At 36.0% G+C, this 20,641-nt stretch overlaps 1 protein-coding gene across 1 annotated transcript; it reads left to right on the top strand.

Annotated features, from left to right (window-relative positions):
* Positions 1–17,919: 17,919 nt before the first annotated feature.
* Positions 17,920–20,211, top strand: LOC122051162 (putative pentatricopeptide repeat-containing protein At5g37570). The gene has a single exon (XM_042612136.1). It carries the CDS (start codon positions 18,168–18,170, stop codon positions 20,115–20,117), a length of 1,950 nt encoding a protein of 649 aa, XP_042468070.1. The 5' UTR covers positions 17,920–18,167; the 3' UTR covers positions 20,118–20,211.
* Positions 20,212–20,641: the final 430 nt, after the last annotated feature.

The following is a 20,641-nucleotide window of genomic DNA, read 5'->3' as shown; positions in this document are numbered from 1 at the left end:
GATTCAATCAAGAGGAAAGAAAAAAAAATTAAAAGGGAAAAGGAAAAAACTCTTGGATGAGTTTAATTATTTCTTTATTTGCCTTGGACAAGTAATATAAAAGAAGGGCTGAGGGGGTTTCATGAGACACAACTCTTATTCTTGTGCTTGGAGATTTGTTGGTGGCCGACCCTCTCCCTTCTCTTCTCTCCCTTTGCTCTCTTTTCTATTGAGGTGGTGGTGGCCGAATATTGCAAGGAGGATAAGCTCTCTTTTGGGTGGTGTTCATCTTGGAGGATCATCGCCCACACGACGTCCAAGACGAGGTGAGGAATACGGTAGAAGATCTCGAGGTCATTAGTTTACAAAGAGAATGTATAATTAGCAATTGTTTTCCGCATCATGCTAGTTATTTTTTTTTGTAAGAATTCTAAATACAAGAGGCAATTAGATCTAGTCTATCGAATTTATTTTTCGAGTTTGTGTTTTCTTCTTTTTCGAATTTGTGATTTGATTGTTCTTTTTGGTTAACCTAAAGTTATTTAAGGAAATAAATATTAGCTTTCCTTAAAAGGCTTTGCCTAGGCGGTGGTGGTTGCTCTCATATCCAAGAAGGTCATGTGCCTCGCCATGTAGTGTGGAAGCCAATTTTGGAAATTAATATTTATGAAATTAATAACTTAGGTTGATTTGAATCAATAGTGTTAAGTTCCACTTGCGATTCAAATCTAAACCATTAAGAACAGATAAGTTAAATTTGGAATCAATGATGTTAAGTTCCGTTTACGATTCCTAATTTAACTTCTAAAGAACACAATAGGTTATTTAAGGAAAGGTTCAACACTTGTACAAAAAAAATTTTGTACAGTGGAATCGGTACGTTTTCCTAGGACTAACCAACACTCGCCAAGCGTCCGGTCAGCCCGTCGACCCGCTTGGACTTCTTGCCAGCTATCCGGTTAGCCCGTCGACCTAGCTGGACTTCTCGCCAAGCGTCCAGTCAGCCCGTCGACCCGCTTGGACTTCGTGCTAGACATCCGGTCAGCCCGTCGACCTGTCTAGACTTAGCCTACACACTCGATCAGAGTGCTAGACAACGACAAACCTAACTTAACCTAATTTATCATTCATCAAAACCTGAGTTAGACCGTTAGTGCTAACCGCACCAACAGTAAGTTCCTAGGGCCTGAGGAATCTGCATGTTCTGCATGGAGTTGGCCTGTGTTTGTGTTGCCATTGCTAATTTCCTCCTTTAAACTCTTGCTCTTGTTTGGATTTTACCTAGACTACCCTCATCCAAATGAAGGCATGTATAGATCCCTTCCCTTATGTTTTCCCTATGTTTTAGAGTCCTTGGAGGGTTGTTGCTCAACTTCAGCCTTTGAAATCAGATTACCAGTTGGTGTTAGTTGCTGTTAGTTCTGCTCACTGAGATATCAAATTGTATTTCCCCACGAGTATCCTTTGATTCTGCTTCTGTGTCTGTGTCTGATCCTGCTGAAGGTTGCTCCAAATCTGAGTCTAAGTCATACACAGCATGTTCAGAATCCAAATCTGTGTCTAGCTCTGGGTCTGAGTCCATTTCTGAAATTATTCCTATAAGTATAGCTGGGTTTTGATTGTGCCCTCTTTTACTCCTTGCTCTGATTTGTATTGGTTCAGCAATGTCCTCTTGAACAGTTCTGGGTCAGGAGTTGTGTGCAGGTCAGAAACTGGGGTTGGGTCAGTGCCTGAAATCAAACGTGTTGGAGCTGTGTATTCCATATCCTAGTCGTGCCACCTGTTGTTTGGTCCTCGTAGAGACCCCTACTGATGCAGCCCCCTCACTGATCTGTGGTATTTTGCTGCTAATTATATCAGTTTGGAGCTGCCCAGAATCTCTAACAGCAGCCACCGTGAGGTTAAAAATTTCATGGGTTGTATCAATTTGAGGATCAATATCTGTTCCAAGGACTCATCTGCTATATAAGGTGGTTTTCCTGGTGGATAGTGGTCCCATAAGCCTGCCTGAGACTACCCTCACAGTTTCTAGAACCATTACTGAGCTAGGTTCAAAACTTGAAACTGAAACATCTGCTATTGCTGTTTTTGAATCTAGGACAGATTCAAAGCCACAATCTGAGGCTGGGCTTGAATGTATGCTCCTTTTGGTGAGGTTAGTTGTCCTTTGCATTTTGTTACCTGATTCTGGGCTGAGAGGATTATCTGATACAAGTAGGGGAAACTGAAATCAGGTTTGCAGGTACAAGCCTAGCAGCTGCTGAAATAGGTTTCAATGTAACAATAACCACATCAGAAAGTGGGTCTGGAGCAGCTACTATTGCTGAGAGTTCATCTAAGCTGGTTTTGCTAGTTACTTTGATCCCTGGCCTTAAGGTAGGATGGATATTGGACACCTCAGTGAGTAGGGATGAGTCTGAAACCGAAGGACCAGTAAGCTATTAGAACCATTGACGACCTGTAAGAGGAGGGATGAATAGCCCCTACACAAATTAAGCAAACAAAAACCTTTCTCGAACAAATGACTTAATTAAAATAACACTTGCATATAAGAAATACTAAAAAGACTAAAAGACAGAGGCATACAGATTTACTTGGTTACAACCGAGAATGTTGTTAATCCTGGCAGATGAAGTCGCACTATTTTCTCCTTCAGGCGGAGAAGCCTCTTTACAGTAATGAAAGCACAGAAAAGACGAAGCTAAATAGAAAAGGAAGTGTGTACAAGTTGCTTGGATATTTCTTGTTCTTCTTAGTTTATAAGAGCAAGGTTGTTTATATAGTCATGATCGGAGTGCCTGGAAAGGTTCTAGGCGTCTGGAATGGGATAATATTTTATCCCCAACGTAACAGTACGTGCCACGTCGAATTTGGCTAAGAATTAGGTTTTGGGCGCCTTGGACTGGTCCAGGCGCCCTAGACTGGTCCGGGTGCCCTAGACTGGTCCGGGCGCCCTAGACTGGTCCGGGCGCCCTGACTTGGTCCGGGCGCCCTGAGCACCAGAAATCAGCTTTTGCTAATTTTTTATCCCGGTCTCCTGCTCTGGTTTTGCTCGCATCGGTCCAAGTCTTTCGCTCCGGCTCCGCTAGCTTGGGTGATTTCGGCCATCCAGAATAGGGCTCACCCGAATCCAACTTCCTATCTTCTGGAGAAAACTTGCGCACTGACTTCTCGTTCCTCGGAATCGTTGTTTGCTTCCTTCTCGTTCGCTAGCATACTCTTCCACAACTTTTCGTCCCTCGGGCAGCTGCGTTTTTTGCTCCTCGAGCAATCTTCCGCTCCAGCTTCTCGTCCCTCGGAAACACCGCACGCTCCCTTCTCGTCCGCCGGTATACTTTTCCACAGCATCTCATCTTTTAGACACACTGAGTTTGTCGGCTCTCTCCCGTATCATCCCTCTCGCTAGTTGCGTCTTTTGCTCGACATCCTGTGCTCTTAAGTTCCTGCACACTTAGACACAGGGTCAAACACAACAGGACCTAACTTAACTTATTTGATCATATCAAAACTATCTTAGAGTACCAACATAAGCTGTGTCAAGACTGTGTTTGGTAAAATAGTGTTGGGTTGTGCTTGATTCCTTAGGCCTTTTGAGTTGTCTTGAGTTTGTGCACGTGTAGCTGACCTACCAGGGGTTTCCAGCTACCTTATTGGGGGCCTTTCCTTGATTACCCGCCGAACCTAATGCAAACCCAGAGGTTGCTAGAACAACAGCCAAAATTGAAACTGGGTTGGATTTTTGGCTTCTGGAATTTACTGGCCTGTAATTGTGTGACCTTGATTTGATGGCTACCTTTCCCTTTGCTACCCATGAACTCTAGGTTGCGATTGTCCAGCCCCTAGCTCCGTTATTTGTTGTGATCCATAGGTCAGCACCTTTGGGTCTGAAAATGTAAGTCTAAAATTATTTCTGGAATTTGTTGGCCTGAAACTGTGTCGGTTTTGATGATTGCCTTTCCCATTGCTGCATGTGGACTTTAGTTTGCAATTGTCCAGCCCCTAGCTCAGTACCTTTGGGTCTGAAATATTTACTGAAAGCAAGGGAACAGTGTCCGAAACTGTTTCTGTCTGCAATGTCATGTTTGTATCAGTGCCCTTAACACACCATGTCTTTTGGTTTGACTGGCCATTGGATTTAGGTGAGTGTTGTTTGTGATAGTGTCTAGGCATCCCTACCCTCTTTGTAGGGATCCGGAATATGTTTTGGACACTACCCATGCTTGAAAATGCCTTGTTGGCTTTGTGTCAGGCTGGTGCAGCAGTGCCCATTTTACCTGCCATTTGAAATTCAGCATTTGCCCCTTGACTTGTAGCTCTTGGTTGTTTCCCTGCATGTTCTGCCACTCCTAAATTCATGCGTGCTTGCTCAATTTCTGAAAATGAAACTAAACCTAACCCGGACGGATCTGAAACTGAAATGGGTAACCCTGCTTACTGCTGTTTCCTTAACTGTTTGCCTGTCTGCCCTAGAGGAGATAACTGAATTTTTTCATGTTGCTGGATTCCATCTGAACCATCACCAGGGGTTGAACCCATAATTGATATTGGTTTGGCTGTGTTTGAAACTGGAATTGAAACCATGAGGCACTGCTCATCAATTGGTTTCATTTTTCCATGCCCTTGTAGCCTGGTTTTTCTCCCTTCCGCTGGTTGCACCTCTAATTCTAGATTGGTATCAGGTTTGATACTGCAGTGTCAGAATTTCTGACAGTTGTATTGAGCTTTGTACCGCCTGTCGAATTGGTTGCCTGACTGATCATCTTAGTTGTGGATTGGTTTTGCCCATAGGTATGTGCCTCACCTTCCTTTGAAGGGCTAAACGATAGGCCCTGCTCAACCCTGCATTTGGAATCCCAGGGTTGTATCAGGCTTCCACTGTGTTGTGCCTGTTTGATCAGATACTTGAAATTCAGTTCCTTTTTCATTGTCTTGTGCCCAGGGCCGACCCTGAGGCATGTCACCGAGGGCGACGGCCTAGGACCCCCGATTTTTGGGGGCCCCAAATTCGAAAAACATATATATATAAATCGGGCCCCAAATTCGAAAAACATATATATATATATATATATATATATATATATATATATATATATATATATATATATATATATATATATATAGTTGAATCTTTTTAATAAACGTTGAATATATATTATTAAAATTTAAGAAAATACTTTCAAAAAAAAATGAAAGGAAAAAAAGGAATGGGTAGCATGTTTCCTTTCCCAGGAAAATTTTCCTTTCCAAGGTAGCACAGGAATATTGAACGTCTTTTACTTTGAACCTTTGAAGCAAACACCTTTTCATCCTTGCTTTGAACCTTTGAAGCAGCACCTTTGACCTTTGATCCTTGCTTTGAACCTTTGAAACAACAACTTTGATCCTTGCTTTGCACCTTTGAAGTAGCAATAAAGGTGCAGTGAAAAAAAACGAAGGAAGCTCCGGTACTGTCTCTCTCGTTTCCTTTTTTTCTTTTATCCTTTTTGTACTATTGTTTTGCAAAAATTTTCTTTCTATCTTCTTGATCGATCATGGTCATTTGATTTTATTCTCGCAACTGCAGGTCCGCACGCTGCAGTTTGTAGCCTGTAGGAGTCAGAGATCTTCTTGATCAAGAAAGTTGTTGATTTTGAAGGAGGAGAGTTACCGAACACAATTTCATCTGAGAAAAATCAGTTTGAATTTGTCTTTGAAAAGTAAAAACTGTCAGCTTTTGAATCTGATCACTGTCAAGTGTCAATAGGATTTAGAGACTATTTTTGAGAATTTTCAGCCACAGTGGAGGTGATTTACTGATTTTCTTTCTCCCTTTCATAGCTTTTGACTTTGGTTTCTGGATGGTCGAGTAAGTGACTCATGTTTGAGTTCCTCTAGGGAAGAAGTGTTTAGATTTATGCTCGAAGAGTAAAAATGTTGCGAGTTCCATTTCTCGATGATCCTTGCCTTAGATCTATTGTTCAGCTGGAAATTATTGCAAAAGTGACATCTATCGATTGATTCAAGCACAAACCAGGTTTTATTGCTCTTTTACTATTATTTTCACTACTTGTCTTTATTTCGTTGCTACTTGCTAGCTTTGTTGCTAGTTTTGTATGTTTTATTTTTACACTTAAAATTTGTATTATAAGCATGTTTTCAAAGAAATATATATCTGGGAGTCAGAAAATAAACAAAAGAAAAAGAGTAGAAGAGATTATTAAAACTCAGAAATGTGCTCTTCATAAATTTTTTAAAACTAACTCTTCAATTGGAGATTCAGTTAATGAATTACAAGAAGAAAATCAAGAACTAAATGATTATGCAATAGATGAGCAACAACTAAGTAATCAAGAAGAACTAAATGATTATGCAACAAATGAGCAACAACTGAGTAATTAAGAAGAACTTAATAATCATACAATCAATTAGCAGAAAGAATTGATAGAAAATGATGATAATAATCATGCAATGAATGACCAAGAAGAATTGAAAGAAAATGATGATAATGATTTGAATGTAGAAGTTGGTAATGTTGGTTGCTACTCGGAAAACCTAGAGGTTCCACTGTACAAAAATTTTGTACATAGGTCTGAACCTTTTCCTAGCTACCATGTGTTCTTTTAAATTAAATTTTGGATCGCCTACGGAACTTAACACGTTTGATCCAAAACTTAATCTATTTGTTCTTTTAGGTTTAGACTTGGATCTCCTGCGGAACTTAACACGTTCGACCCAAATCACCTTAAGTTATTAATTCCATTAAATATTAATTTCCATAATTGGTTCCCAGTACTGACGTGGCGAGGCACATGGCCTTCTTGGATATGGGAGCAACCACCACCGACTAGACAAAACCTTTTATAGAAATCTAATATTTAATTTCCTAAAATAACTTTAGGTTAATCGAAAAGAACAATCAAATCACAAGGATAAAATAAAACAAAAGAACACAACATCGAAATAACATATTCGAAATACTAAATCGTATGCCTCTTGTATTTGATATTATTTCCATAAATAACTAGTATGACGCGGAAAAGGAAAATACTAGTTATACCTTGTAAAAAGACCTCTTGATCTTCTACCGTATTCCTCTTCTAACCTCGAACATTGCGTGGGCAACGATCTTCCGAGATGAGAAACCACCAACCACCTTCTTCTCCTCCTAGCTAGGTTCGGCCACAAAGAAAGAAGCTTCACCAAGGAAGAAAATCAAAACACTAACCAAGCTCCAAGAGATGCTAGCTTTCTCTCCTTCTTCTTCTTCTTCTCCAAGTAGTATCCGGCCACCACAAGAGCTCCAAGGAAAGAGAGGGGTTCGGCCACCACAAGAGGAAGAGAGGGAGAGGATGGCCGGCCACACCAAGGAACAAAAGAGGGAGAGAAAATAATAGAGGTTGTATCTCATGAAGGCACCCTCACCCCTTCTTTTATATTCCTTGGCCTAAGCAAATTAGGAAATTTAATTACAATAAAAATTTCCTTAATTTCCTTGACAACAATTAATTAAGAAAAATTAAATAAACTTTTCTTAATCAATGTGTATGGCCGGCCACTTCATGGAGCAATTAAGGAAAAATTTTTCCACAAGAAAAATTAAACTTTCCTTATTTGCTTCCGGAAAAATTTTAAAAATAAAATTTTTCATATTAATCTTTTCATGGTTGATCAAAAGAAATTTCCATAATTTTAATTTCTTATCATGTGAATAATTTTTAAAGAGAAAATAAAAACTCTCTCCAATCTACAAATTAGGAAAGTGATATATTCTCTCTCCTTTAATTCTTTTGTAGATCTTTTACAAGAGAGATAATTTAATTTTAATTCTCTTTAATAAATTATATCTTCCACATAATAAAAATTAAAATTAAAATCCCTTTTTAATTTAATTTGGCCGGCCCCTCTAGCTTGGGTTCAAGCTAGGGTCGGCCACCCAATTTTATACCTAGGCCGGCCCTAGCTTGGTTCCCAAGCTAGCTTGGCCGGCCCCATATTGGTGGGTATAGAAGGTGGATATAGGTGGGTATAGTACTCTATAAATAAGAGGCTACGATAGGGACCGAGAGGAGGAATTGGTTTTGGTCTCCCGATAAAATTAAGCATCCCGTGTTCGCCCCGAACACACAACTTAATTTTATCAATGATAATTCATTCCACTAGAGAACTATCATTGAACTACCGCATCAATCCCAAATTACATTTTTGGGCTCCTTCTTATTATGAGTGTGTTAGTCTCCCTGTGTTTAAGATATCGAATGTCCACTAATATTAAGTGAGTTACCGACAACTCATTTAATTAATATCTTTGTCCAAGAATAGTACCACTCAACCTTATCATCATGTCGGACTAAGTCCACCTGCAGGGTTTAACATGACAATCTTTATGAGCTCATCTTGGGGACATTATCAACCTAGTATCTCTAGGACACAGTTTCCTTCTATAATCAACAACACACACTATAAGTGATATCATTTCCCAACTTATCGGGCTTATTGATTCATCGAACTAAATCTCACCCATTGATAAATTAAAGAAATAAATATCAAATATACGTGCTTGTTATTATATTAGGATTAAGAGCACATACTTCCATAATAACTGAGGTCATTATTTCTTTATAAAGTCAGTATAAAAGAAACGACCTCTAATGGTCCTACTCAATACACTGTAAGTGTACTAGTGTAATTAAATAGTTAAGATAAACTATTTCCTAATTACACTACGACCTTCCAATAGTTTGTTCCTTTCCATTTTGGTCATGAGCTACTGTTTATAATTTATAAGGTACTGATAACATCATCTTCTGTATGTGACACCACATACTATGTTATCTACAATATAAATTAATTGAACAACTACAAACAAATGTAGATTATTTGACCAAATGTGATTCTTTATTTAAAGCAAATGTTTACAAAAGCTTAGGCTTTCAGTATACACTCCAACGGGTAATATAATTGAGAATGAAAATGAGTTAGAGAAAACTGGTCATGTTTTGGATATATATGATCCAAGATCTTGGGATAACATTGATAATAAAACAAGAGATCTTTTGGTAGAGAAAGGTACTATAAGAGAAAGTAATCTTAAGTTCACTGTAGATGAGTTTTCGAGACATTTTTCATATTCTTATTACACAAGAAAATTACCAAATGGAGAGAATCAAGATAGAAAATGGCTTGTATACTCGAAAGATGCAAACAAAGTATATTGTTTTTGTTGCAAATTGTTTAAATCAGTGAAAAATAAAAGTTTGCTGGCAAATGAAGGTCTAAATGATTGGAAACATTTAAGTGATAGACTTAGACAACATGAGAATGGTATTGAGCATATTACTAACATGAGAACTTGGATTGATTTGGAAATTAGATTGAAAAAGAATGAAACAATTGACAAAGAGATCCAAGTGCAAATTAAGAAAGAGAAAGAACATTGGAAACTTATTTTAGCTAGGATTATTTCTGTTGTGAAATGTCTTGCTAAACGTAATTTGGCTTTTCATGGGGATAATGAAAAAATTTTACCAAAGTAGTAATGGTAACTTTTTAGGGCTACTTGAATTAATTGCAGAATTTGATTTGGTAATGCAAGAGCATTTTAGACGCATTCAAAATAATGAGATTCATTATCATTACCTTAGTCATAAGATTCAAAATAAGTTGATTTTTATATTAGGTTCTAAAGTCAGAAGTACTATAATTGAAAAAATAAAAGAGGCAAAATATTTTTCAGTGATACTTGATTGTACTTCAGATGTAAGTCACCATGAGCAAATGACTTTGATAATTCGATGTGTGGATGTCTTAGCTTGTCCTATAAAGGTAAATGAGTATTTTATAGAGTTTTTAAAAGTGAATGATACATCTGGATTAGGACTTTTTAATGAATTACAATCTGTTTTAGAAACCCTCGGACTTGATATTGATAATGTGAGGGGACAAGGTTATGATAATGGTTATAATATGAAAGGTAAAAATCAATGTGTACAAAAGAGATTTCTTGAAATAAATCCAAAAGTATTTTATATGTCATGTGCTTGTCATTCTCTTAATTTAACAATTTGTGATATGACAAATTCTTGTGTTAAGGCTGTGTCATTTTTTGGAGTTGTGCAACGCATGTATACTTTATTTTCTAGTTCTACGAAAAGGTGGAAGATTTTACAAGATCATGTTCATCAATTAACTCTAAAGTCATTGTCAACAACAAGATGGGAAAGTCATGTTAATAGTATCACAACCATAATAACTCAGCTAAATGAGATAAGAGAAGCTTTATATGAATTATCGAAAGTTAGTGAAGATACTAAGACTAGGAGTGAGGCTGAATCTTTAGTAAAACATGAGCTTGAATGTTTTGAATTTTTGTTGGGCATGACTATATGACATAACATTTTGAAAAAAAAATTGAATTGATTAGTAAAAAGTTGCAATCTAAAGATAGGCAAATTGATATTGCAATAAAGATTTTGAGAGGATTGATTTCTTATTTTGAAAGATATAGGGAGGAAGGTTTCCAATCTGCTATGACATTAGCGAAAGAGATTGCATCTAAAATGGAAATTGATCCTATTTTTCCTCAAAAACGTAAAATTCATAGAAAGAAACAATTCGATGAAAATTATCACAAAGAGATTTCACAATCTACTGAAGAATCTTTTAGGATTAATTATTTTATTATTGTCATTAATATTGCTATTTCCTCTTTAAAAAGTAGATTTGAACAATTAGAAATCTTTGAAAACATTTTTAGTTTTTTTATTCAATCCTAAAAAATTTCTTTCAATGAATGATAATAGATTGTATGAGTGTTGTAATAATCTTCATGTTGCTCTAAAATATAATGACAAGTCTGATATTGATGCTGATGATTTATTTTCTGAATTGCAAGTGCTACAAATGTGTTTACCAACAGAAACAAAGTCAGCTTTTGAAGTTCTTGAGTTTGTAAAAGTCTTATATTGTTTTCCTAATATTTCCATTGCTTATAGAGTTTTGTTAACTATACTCATTACTGTAGCATCAGCAGAAAGAAGTTTTTCTAAACTGAAATTGATAAAATCGCACTTGCGTTCAACTATGTCTCGAGACAGATTAAATGACTTGACAATTTTATGCATTGAAAATGAAGTGTTAGAAAAACTTGATTTAGAAGACCTTATTGATGATTTTGCTTCCCAAAATGCTAGAAGATCTAGATTTTTTCAATGATTATTTGATACTTGTTTTGTTTTTGTATTTGTAGGGGACTACACTTTTTGGAGAGACTTGAGAAATATATTTTGTATGGTGTTGTATTTTTTGGAGAACCTTGAGAAATATATTTTGTATGGAGTTCGACATATTTTAAATAAAATATATTATTTTTTTAAGTTTTATTATTAAACTCTATTCAAATTGTGTTAGTAAAAAAAAATTATAATGCCTCTTTTTCTCTTTTCGCCAAGGGCCCCAAAATGTCAGGACCGGCCCTGTTTTAATGTCTAACTTTTCTGGTCTTCCACACCTGATAGATGTCGATATTGATGAGCCTCCCCATGTTGCATTTGATGAGCCTAGCAGATAAGAATTTCTTCTATGTAGACGATGGACGGTGCAATGACGGAAGGAAGAGCCTCCTCAAGCAGTGGCGGCAGAAACGACATTGATGAAGGAGCCAGGAGGAGCTTGACTAATGAGTCTCCGACATTGACTGACGGGTCTACAGATGAGCTTGCTCCTCTAACATTGACCATGGAATCGACAGTGAGGGAGGAGTCGATTCCTCCTTCTGATCAGTTTTTAGCTCCTCCAGCATTGATTGATGAGTCTTCGGCATTGACTCATGTGAATCAGCTCCTCCTTCCAAGTTGGAAGTAACGAAAGGAGACCCTCTGTCAGTGACCAATGAGGCAACAGATGAGGCTTCTCCTTATGCGCCAAAAGTAATGATGAGTTCTTCCGACAATGAATGATGAGTCAGCCATGCCATTGGGATAAGTCTTCCGCTTAGGCCAAAATGGAAAATGGGCTAAGGTTTTATAGGTAATAATTTTATATAAATATATATAATTTATTATATATTTTTAAATTTAAAATGAATTTAGGGATATTTTATCGGGATAAATTGAATAGATTTAAAAAACCTTTTAATTATTCTATTTTATTTACGTTATGAGATTGAGGAGCTATTGAGTTTATAATTATAATATTTGTAATTGATTTATAGTAAAATGTAATCTATTTCTACATGTGATTATAAAAATTGATTACGAGGATTTAAAAATAGATCACTAACAGATAAAAAATAAAATTGAAATGAAAGAAATTAATTCGACAGTGACCGATGAGTCTACATATGAGACTCCTCCTTTTGTACCAAAAGTAATAACCAGAGCCCCTCTGACAGTGAATCACGAGGATGATGAGTCAACCGTGTCGTTGGAATAAGTCCTCCGCTTAGGCTAAAATGAGAAATAGATTAAGGTTTCATAGTTAACCTATTAATATTATATAATAATTTAAATATGTATTATATTATATATAAAATATAAATAGTTAAAATTATTAAATTTGATTTCATTAAGTTTATTTAGGAGAATAATAATAAAATAATTAATAAGAAAAAAAAATTAGGAAAAAAATTGCGATGAAATATTTTGCTAATTTTAATTTTTCTTCAGTGAATCATTAATTATATCATAAATTGAAATAAGGCGAAAAATCAACTATGAAAATTTCTAATTGGTCATTATTTTGGGACCGATTTTAAATCTGTCATAAAATAACGATTGATACTAGATTAATATAAAAAATATAAATCATAGATAGTTACTAGCTATTAATACAGGCTACACTAACGTGTTCAATTCTTAGGTGTTCTATTGTCTCTTATAGACGGATCAAACTGAGTGGTCGGTGATTGGGCTCGAGCCGCATAGAGTGTGATGTGCGCCTGCATCTCGGTTAGCTCACGCTGAGCCGCGTTGATCTCTTGCTGAAGCCTCGATATCACACCGACACTCCTGTACACCGGGTCTTGCACTCTCCAATACGCCTCTAGAGCGATGGCATTGGCCACTTGCCTTCGCTACTCGGCCGGAATTTGCTGTCCAATAGGCTCACGACTAATTAAGTTTGGTAGAAAAGCAAAGCATGCGAGTCCGGTGCATGGCTCGAATCAATAAAACTACCTGTAGCATTCAAGCGACGTTGCTAGCCCCAAGGACACGGTGGACGTATGCAAATTGTGGGTAAATTTCATCCTGCCTGTACAGGCACTGCCCCAACTTCTCACAATGAGGTGGTGAGATCCACTACTTAAGTATGAGTTTCACCATCCCAATGTGAGAGGTTGGAGCAGTACCTGTACAGACAGGATCGAATTAACTCAAATCGTGTGGGGTTCGTCGAGGGGAAGAAGGGAGCCAACGTGCAATCTTCGCAGCATCGCCTTCGAAGATATCTGCAAGCCGCGCATCGAGTGAAGTTAGACATGCTGATTCTTCTGGATTTGAGTCTTCAGAGATCTAGCAAAGATCTGTGGAATCTTGGTGGTTAGATTTATGAGAATCATATCTTGCGGAAATCTAGCCTAGATTTATTTGGAGGAAGCTCATCCCTATTATGGAAAGTTCAACGGCTAGGAATATTATTTTAAAAAGGTGGGAATAATAAAATGGCACGTGAAACTTACGCATTAGGCTATAAGAAAATCTATCATAAGATTATTTTTTCTATTTCTGGCTAAATTCGTAGATGGCATGAAGTTAATGATCAAATTTTATTTTAGTCATTAATTATATCATAAATTGAAATAAGGCTAATAATTAACTATGGAAGTTTATAATCCATCATTATTTTGTGACCGATTTTAAATTGATCATGCATGTAAAAATCGATTACAGTTCACTATAAATCAAATACAAATCTTATAATCATAAACCCAGTCAATTCATCAGTCTCCTAACGTAAATAAAGTAGAATAATTTAAAGGCTTTTTAAATCTATTCAATCTATCCCGGTAAAATATCCCTAAATTCATTTTAAATTAAAAAAACTATATAATAAATTATATATACTTATATAAAATTATTTTCTTATTAATTATTTTATTATTATTCTCCTAAATAAATTTAATGAAATCAAATACAATAATTTTAACTATATATATATATAATACATATTTAAATTATTATATAATATTAATAGGTTACCTATGAAACAACCTATTTCTCATTTTGGCTTAAGTGGAGGGCCTATCCCAATGGTACGGTTGACTCATCACCCTCATCATTCATTGTCGGAGGGGCTTCCGTTATTGCTTTGATGCAAAAGAAGGAGCCTTATCTGCAGACTGTAGAGGGGTTACTTCCAACTCATAAGGAGGAGCAACCTAATTAATAAATGAATAAAGAATTCAATTGTCAATGATAAATTTTTAATATCAATTGTTATTTTATATGTGATTGTAAAAATTGATTATAAAATAGGATTAAAAAATAGACCACTAACTATAAAAAAAATAAAATTGAAATGAAAGAAAAAAATAGCGATGAAATATTTTGCTAATTTTATTTTTTATTTAATGATCAAATTTTAGTCATTAATTATATCATAAATTAAAATAAGATGAAAAATTAACTATGGGAATTTTTATTTAGTCATTATTTTGGAACCGATTTTAAATCAGTCATAAAATAATAATTGATATTAAAAATCTATCATCAATGATAAAAAAAAATTAAAATAGAAAAAAATAGCGATAGAATGTCTTTATTCATTTTTTTAATTTGCTTGTCCTTTAAGTTGAAAGTAACAAAAGGAGCCCTTCCAACAGTGACCGAGTCTACAGATGAGGCTCCTCTTTCTACGCCAAAAGTAACGACCGGAGCTCCTCCTATAGTGAATGATGAGGATGATGAGATCCTCTACTTAAGCCAAAATGGAAAATAGGTTAAGATTTCATAGTTAACATATTAATATTCTATAATAATTTAAATATGTATTATATTATATATATAATATAAATAGTTAAAATTATTAAATTTGATTTAAATAAATTTATTTAGAATAATAATAATAAAATAATTAAAAATAAAATAATTTTATATAAATATATATAGTTTATTATATAATTTTTTAAATTTAAAATGAATTTAGGGATATTTTACTGGGATAAATTGAATAGATTTAAAAAGACTTTTAATTATTCTAATTTATTTATTTAGGAGGAGACTGAGGAGCTGATTGAGTTTACAATTAGATGGTTTGGAATTTATTTTACTGATTTATTTATAAGATTTGGAATTAATTTATAGTTAAATGTCATCGATTTTACATGAGATGGTAAAAACTGATTACAAAATAGGATTTAAAAATAGATCACTAACCATACAAAAGTAAAATTAAAATAAAAGAAAAAATAGCTGATAAAATATTTTACTAATTTTATATTTTCTTTATTTAATGATTAAATTTTATTGTAGTCATTAATTATATCATAAATTGAAATAAGGTGAAAAATCAACCATCTAAATTTCTATCAATCATTATTTTGGGATTGATTTTAAATCGGCCATAAAATAACAATTGATATTAAAAATCTATCGTCAATGTTAAAGAAAATTAAAATAGGAAAAAACGGCGACAGAATGGCTTTGTTCATTTATTAATTTGCAACAAAAATTTTTAATGATAGTAATCAATTTTTTTCAGTCCTTAAAATTCTATTGTAAATTGACAATTTTCTTATAGCGAAAGATTCCAATTCCATAATCATTAAGAACCTTTTAGTTGGGGAAAATAACATTGACCCAGTAAACATTTATTGTATTTTTCTATCTTTCTCATCCCAAGTCTTCCCATTTTTTTTCTTATCCCAAATTCTCTTTATTTTATTTTATTACCGTATCCAATTGATCACGTATAACTTCCTTTTATTGCTATTCCAATTCCATTAAATAGATATTCTTACTTCTATTTCAATGCCCTTCATAACTTTGCTGGTATTCCACACCTAGACCTTATAGCTAGGTTGGGATTTTTACTTATCAATGCCAGTCCCCTAACAATAAATAAAGATAAATGCCAATGTTGAAAGTCTCACTTATAAGTTAATGTATATGGATTTAGTTTATTGTGATTTCTATTTTTTTTTTCATTTTTTAAAATTTCAAGATTCATGGAGACTTAAAATTTAGAGGGGTATTATTTTGAGGCAAAAGTTATTAGTTAATTTATTCAATTTCAATTTAAATAGTTCGATAAATTTGATTATTAACCAATTGTTTACCCCTACCTAAGAGAGGGCAATATCTTTTTTAACTTTGTCTCAACCTTAAATATTTTATCTATAAGTTGACCCGAATTATATCAACATCTTATAAGTGATTCAATTACTAATTATGACAATGATAATAGTAAAAGGGTTAGGCCCGACTCAAGGCATAGACCATTAAGACCTATGCCTAAAATTCCAATTTTATTAGGGCCCATTATTAATTAAAGAATAGATTTATTATTTAATATTTACATTTAACAGTTATATTGTCTAGTTCCAAGGTTGCATTATGCATGCATGCAGATTTTGCTCTAATTGGGTTTGCTTCGTTCCAGTGCTCTTTAAATTTTGCTAGCTTCTAATGCAATCGATTTTATTTCAGATTTTGTTGTTTCTATTTTTATAGTGCACTTCAATTAATTCCAATGATAATTACATTTAATTACATATTAATTATAATTATTATATTATGATGCTAAAATTATATCTAGAGCTACAATATAACTATTTAAGACCTTACATTTAATTTCTTTTTTTTTATCTCATTTTATAATTAGTTCATCATCTATTCATTATCTCATTAGTATCCATGTATTTTTTCCTCTTTTATCATTAGTTCTCTAAGAAGACATCTTTTTCCTATCTCACTTGATAATATTTTTTTCGCTTTCTTTTCCTCAAAATATTCTTTATTGTTCTGTATAAATAAATTATGGAATGAATGAACTATGAACCCAAATCTATATTATTAGTAATTGTATGAGAATTTTCTTATACATTTGTGTCAGTAATAGTCGAAGTTTGAAATATTATCAAATTAAAATTACATAATGTGAATTTTAAAATATAATTATTTAAAAAATTACGCCGTTGTCAATCCCAAGTCTAAATAAAAAAAAGGATAAATTTTTTTTAAAAAAAAATATTATTAAAAGCTTTTTTTTTCTTCACCTAGGGCCCTGTAGAATTTTAAGCCGGCCCTGAAAAGGGTACATGTACTGCTTAAAAGAATGCCTTAACAACTAAAAGGGTGGTTAAGAATTTAAGCGTGTGAAATCTAAGTTCGAGCGAATCTCACTCCTTATGTAGATAATTGACTTTAAGTGCTGGGAATACAAGATAGTATTTTATTTAAGAATGTAAATCTCACCAGACAAACTCGCTCATAGACAAACTCGCTCATAATTGAAATGTGACATGTCATTGTAATTGAAGTGTGAAATCTCATCATACTCATCATGGTGGTGCTCAAATATAATTTGGTTAACACCTTAGATGACTAGCTAGTGGATCAACATGAGAGTAATAAGATGCACATGTACCCATCTCTAAATTGCAAGAGCTCTATTTGGGCAATTTATTAAGATCTAAGAAGGACTATAAAGCTAATGCTCATCGATTTATGACATGTTCTTGATATTCGTGGTTGATAAGGTTATACATACCAAAAATAAAGACAACGTAGGAGGGAATACTTGAAAAGAGGATTATTCAAATTGAATACTTCTCTTGTAAAATATAACTTAGAGTAATAAAACTACTACAACTTCAATATTATTATAAATTAATAAAATCAACTAAGTAAAACCACCAAAATCATTGCTAATTATCAAGCAAGAAAATAAAGATACTATGAGATTATTAGCACCATAACAATATTGTCCTACTCATCTCAATCCTGTTGTAATAAAAACTACATGAGAGCAATTTTTCCTCTGAGAGTCGCTGCTTGGCTGCATCAGTCGCTCCGCTCTCCAGCCACCAGCCCACCGGACATAGTTTGGCCGGAGAGCACCTGCCAGTTTTGCCCATGCAGATGCCCCTGAATGATGGCTTTACCCCTCTCCCTTGGGATTGCTTCCGGTGAACAGGTCTCTGATCTCCTCCGCCGTGCCCTCTCGTTCCACAAATCTAATAAAAATGCCATCTTTCGGTCAAAAAAGGAAAAATGGCTGTTAAACCCAAAACTGCGGCCCGAACATCGTCTCGCTATCTCGACCACCTCCTCCTCTCCCTCCGCAACCGAAGCCGTCTCCCCGCCCGCATATGGCCCGATGACGACCGCCATCATCTCCCCCAACCTCCCTCCTCCTCCGTCGCCGCGGCTGCCGCCGCCGCCATCCCCGTAGGCGATGACTCTCAACCGCCTCCTCCTCTCAAGCTCAGCCACCCTCTCCTCCGCGCGCTCGAAGCATCTGGCCCCGCCTCCACGCCTCGATTCTCTCAGACCCTGGCGCGGATCGTCATATCAGGTCTCTCTCGCCACCGCCTCGCTGCTGGCCGCCTCGTCAAGCCCCTTTGCGCCTCCCCGTCCTCCATCCCCCTCGCCGTGGCTCTCTTCTCCGGCGTGGACGACCCTGACGCCTTCCTCTCCAACATCATCCTCCGCGCCTATATCAACTTCGACCAGCCCCACCAAGCTCTCGATTTCTTCCGCCGCTACGCGCTTCCTTCCTCAGTTCCTCCCAACCACTTCACTTTTCCACTCCTCGCAAAACTACTCGCGGAGCTTGGACTTGCTCGAGAAGGGCCGTGCATCCATGCCCTGGCTTCCAGACTGGGTTTTGAGTTCGATTTGTACGTTCGAAACTCTTTCATCCACATGTACTCCTCTCTGGGCGATGTCGACTCCGCCAGAAAGCTCTTCGATTTAGACCTCGATTCAGATATTGTCACCTGGAATTCCATGATCGATGGGTACATCAAGAATGGGATGGTTGACTATGCTCGTAGCCTGTTCGATCATATGCCTGAGACGGATTTGGTCACCTGGAATGTGATGATTGCAGGTCATACCGGGGTTGGAGAAATGGATGCAGCAGATCATCTCTTTGTAAAAATGCCTGAGAGGGATTCTGTTACATGGAACACTTTGCTTGATGGATATGCCAGGAAGGGGGAAATTGCATCTGCAAGGCAGCTTTTTGATAAGATGCCTATCAAGAATTTGGTGTCTTGGAATATCATGTTGGCTCTTTGTTCTCGTATCAAAGATTATCGAGAATGTTTGAAGTTGTTTGATAGTATGATTGCCATTGAAGATGCGAAGCCCGACAATGCCACTTTGGTCAGTGTCCTCACAGCCTGTGCACATTTAGACGATCTTGTTCGGGGAAAGTGGATTCATTCGTTGATCATGGACAGATCAGAAACAATCAGGCCTGATGTTTTACTCTCAACTGCACTCGTAAATATGTATTCCAAGTGTGGAGATATGAGTTCGGCTGCTGAAGTCTTTGATTCGATGGAAGAGCGAAGCGTAGCCACATGGAACTCTATGATTATTGGTTACGGTTTGCATGGCAATGGTGAGAAGGCTCTCGAGTTGTTCATCGAAATGGAGAAGGCGGGGCAAGATCTCAATGAGACTACCTTTGTGTGCATTCTGAGTGCATGTGCCCATGGGGGAATGATAATGGAAGGATGGTGGTGCTTCGATCGTATGGTTCGCATTTATAAGATTCAACCTAGACCAGATCATTTTGGTTGCATGCTGGATCTTCTCGGTCGAGCGGGCTTCTTGAGCGTCTCAAAGAAACTAGTTGATGGACTACTGATTGAGCCAGTGCCAGCCTTGTTGGGGGCTCTGATGTCAGCTTGCAGCACTCACTGCAACTGGAAGCTCGGGGAGATTATCGGCAAGAAGTTGATCGAAATGAAGTCTCAAGAGATTGGACCATATGTGCTGTTATCTAATATATATGCGGCACAAGGCAAATGGGATGATGTAGCGAAGTTAAGGGAGATGATGAATAAGAATAGTTTACAAAATGGTGTGGGTTTTAGCTTAGTGAGCAGTGTATTGGAGAACAATGGCTCAGTTGGTAAGAGAAACATGATCCTCTCTATGTTGTGTGAGATGGGTAGCAGCATCAAGATGTCATTGTACAACCATTAGAAATTAGGGAAATCAGTACAATCTGACTTGATCAGTCTGAGATTTATTCACTATTCTTATCAAACTATTCTTGCATTGGCATGAGATTTCTCAATCCTGATTTTGAGATGTTAGAAGTTTTTTTTTTCATGTTCAATCGATATTTTGTTATTAAGGTCGAGGTAAGAATTGAATTTATTCGGTTGAAGACTATTTTTTCAGTCTTTCATTCCCAACCAACATCTCATTTCTCAGTTGATTGTACATCTCAAATTTTGATCCTTACAAAGCTTTAGAATTCACAAGTGCTTACAATTCAAAATGATTCTCACTTCACACTTATACAAGTGATTAGAAGGATAACCTAGTTTTCTTGAGTCATGATCTTGAGATCCCTAGTCAGTAAGCTAAGTTACCACTATGTGATTCATGCATTGGGTTTTCGACTCATCTCCTTAGACAAGCAATATAGTTGGTCTTTAGGCAAGACTTTTATTAAGCAAATCCTTACAATTCTTCTTCAATTCATATAGTCAAAAGAAGTT

The sequence above is a fragment of the Zingiber officinale genome, chromosome 3A (genome assembly GCF_018446385.1).
Source record: "Zingiber officinale cultivar Zhangliang chromosome 3A, Zo_v1.1, whole genome shotgun sequence".
Classification (NCBI taxonomy): Eukaryota; Viridiplantae; Streptophyta; class Magnoliopsida; order Zingiberales; family Zingiberaceae; genus Zingiber; species Zingiber officinale.
The sequence above is the reverse complement of the archived record's forward strand: the minus strand, read 5'-3'. Positions and strand labels throughout refer to the sequence as shown.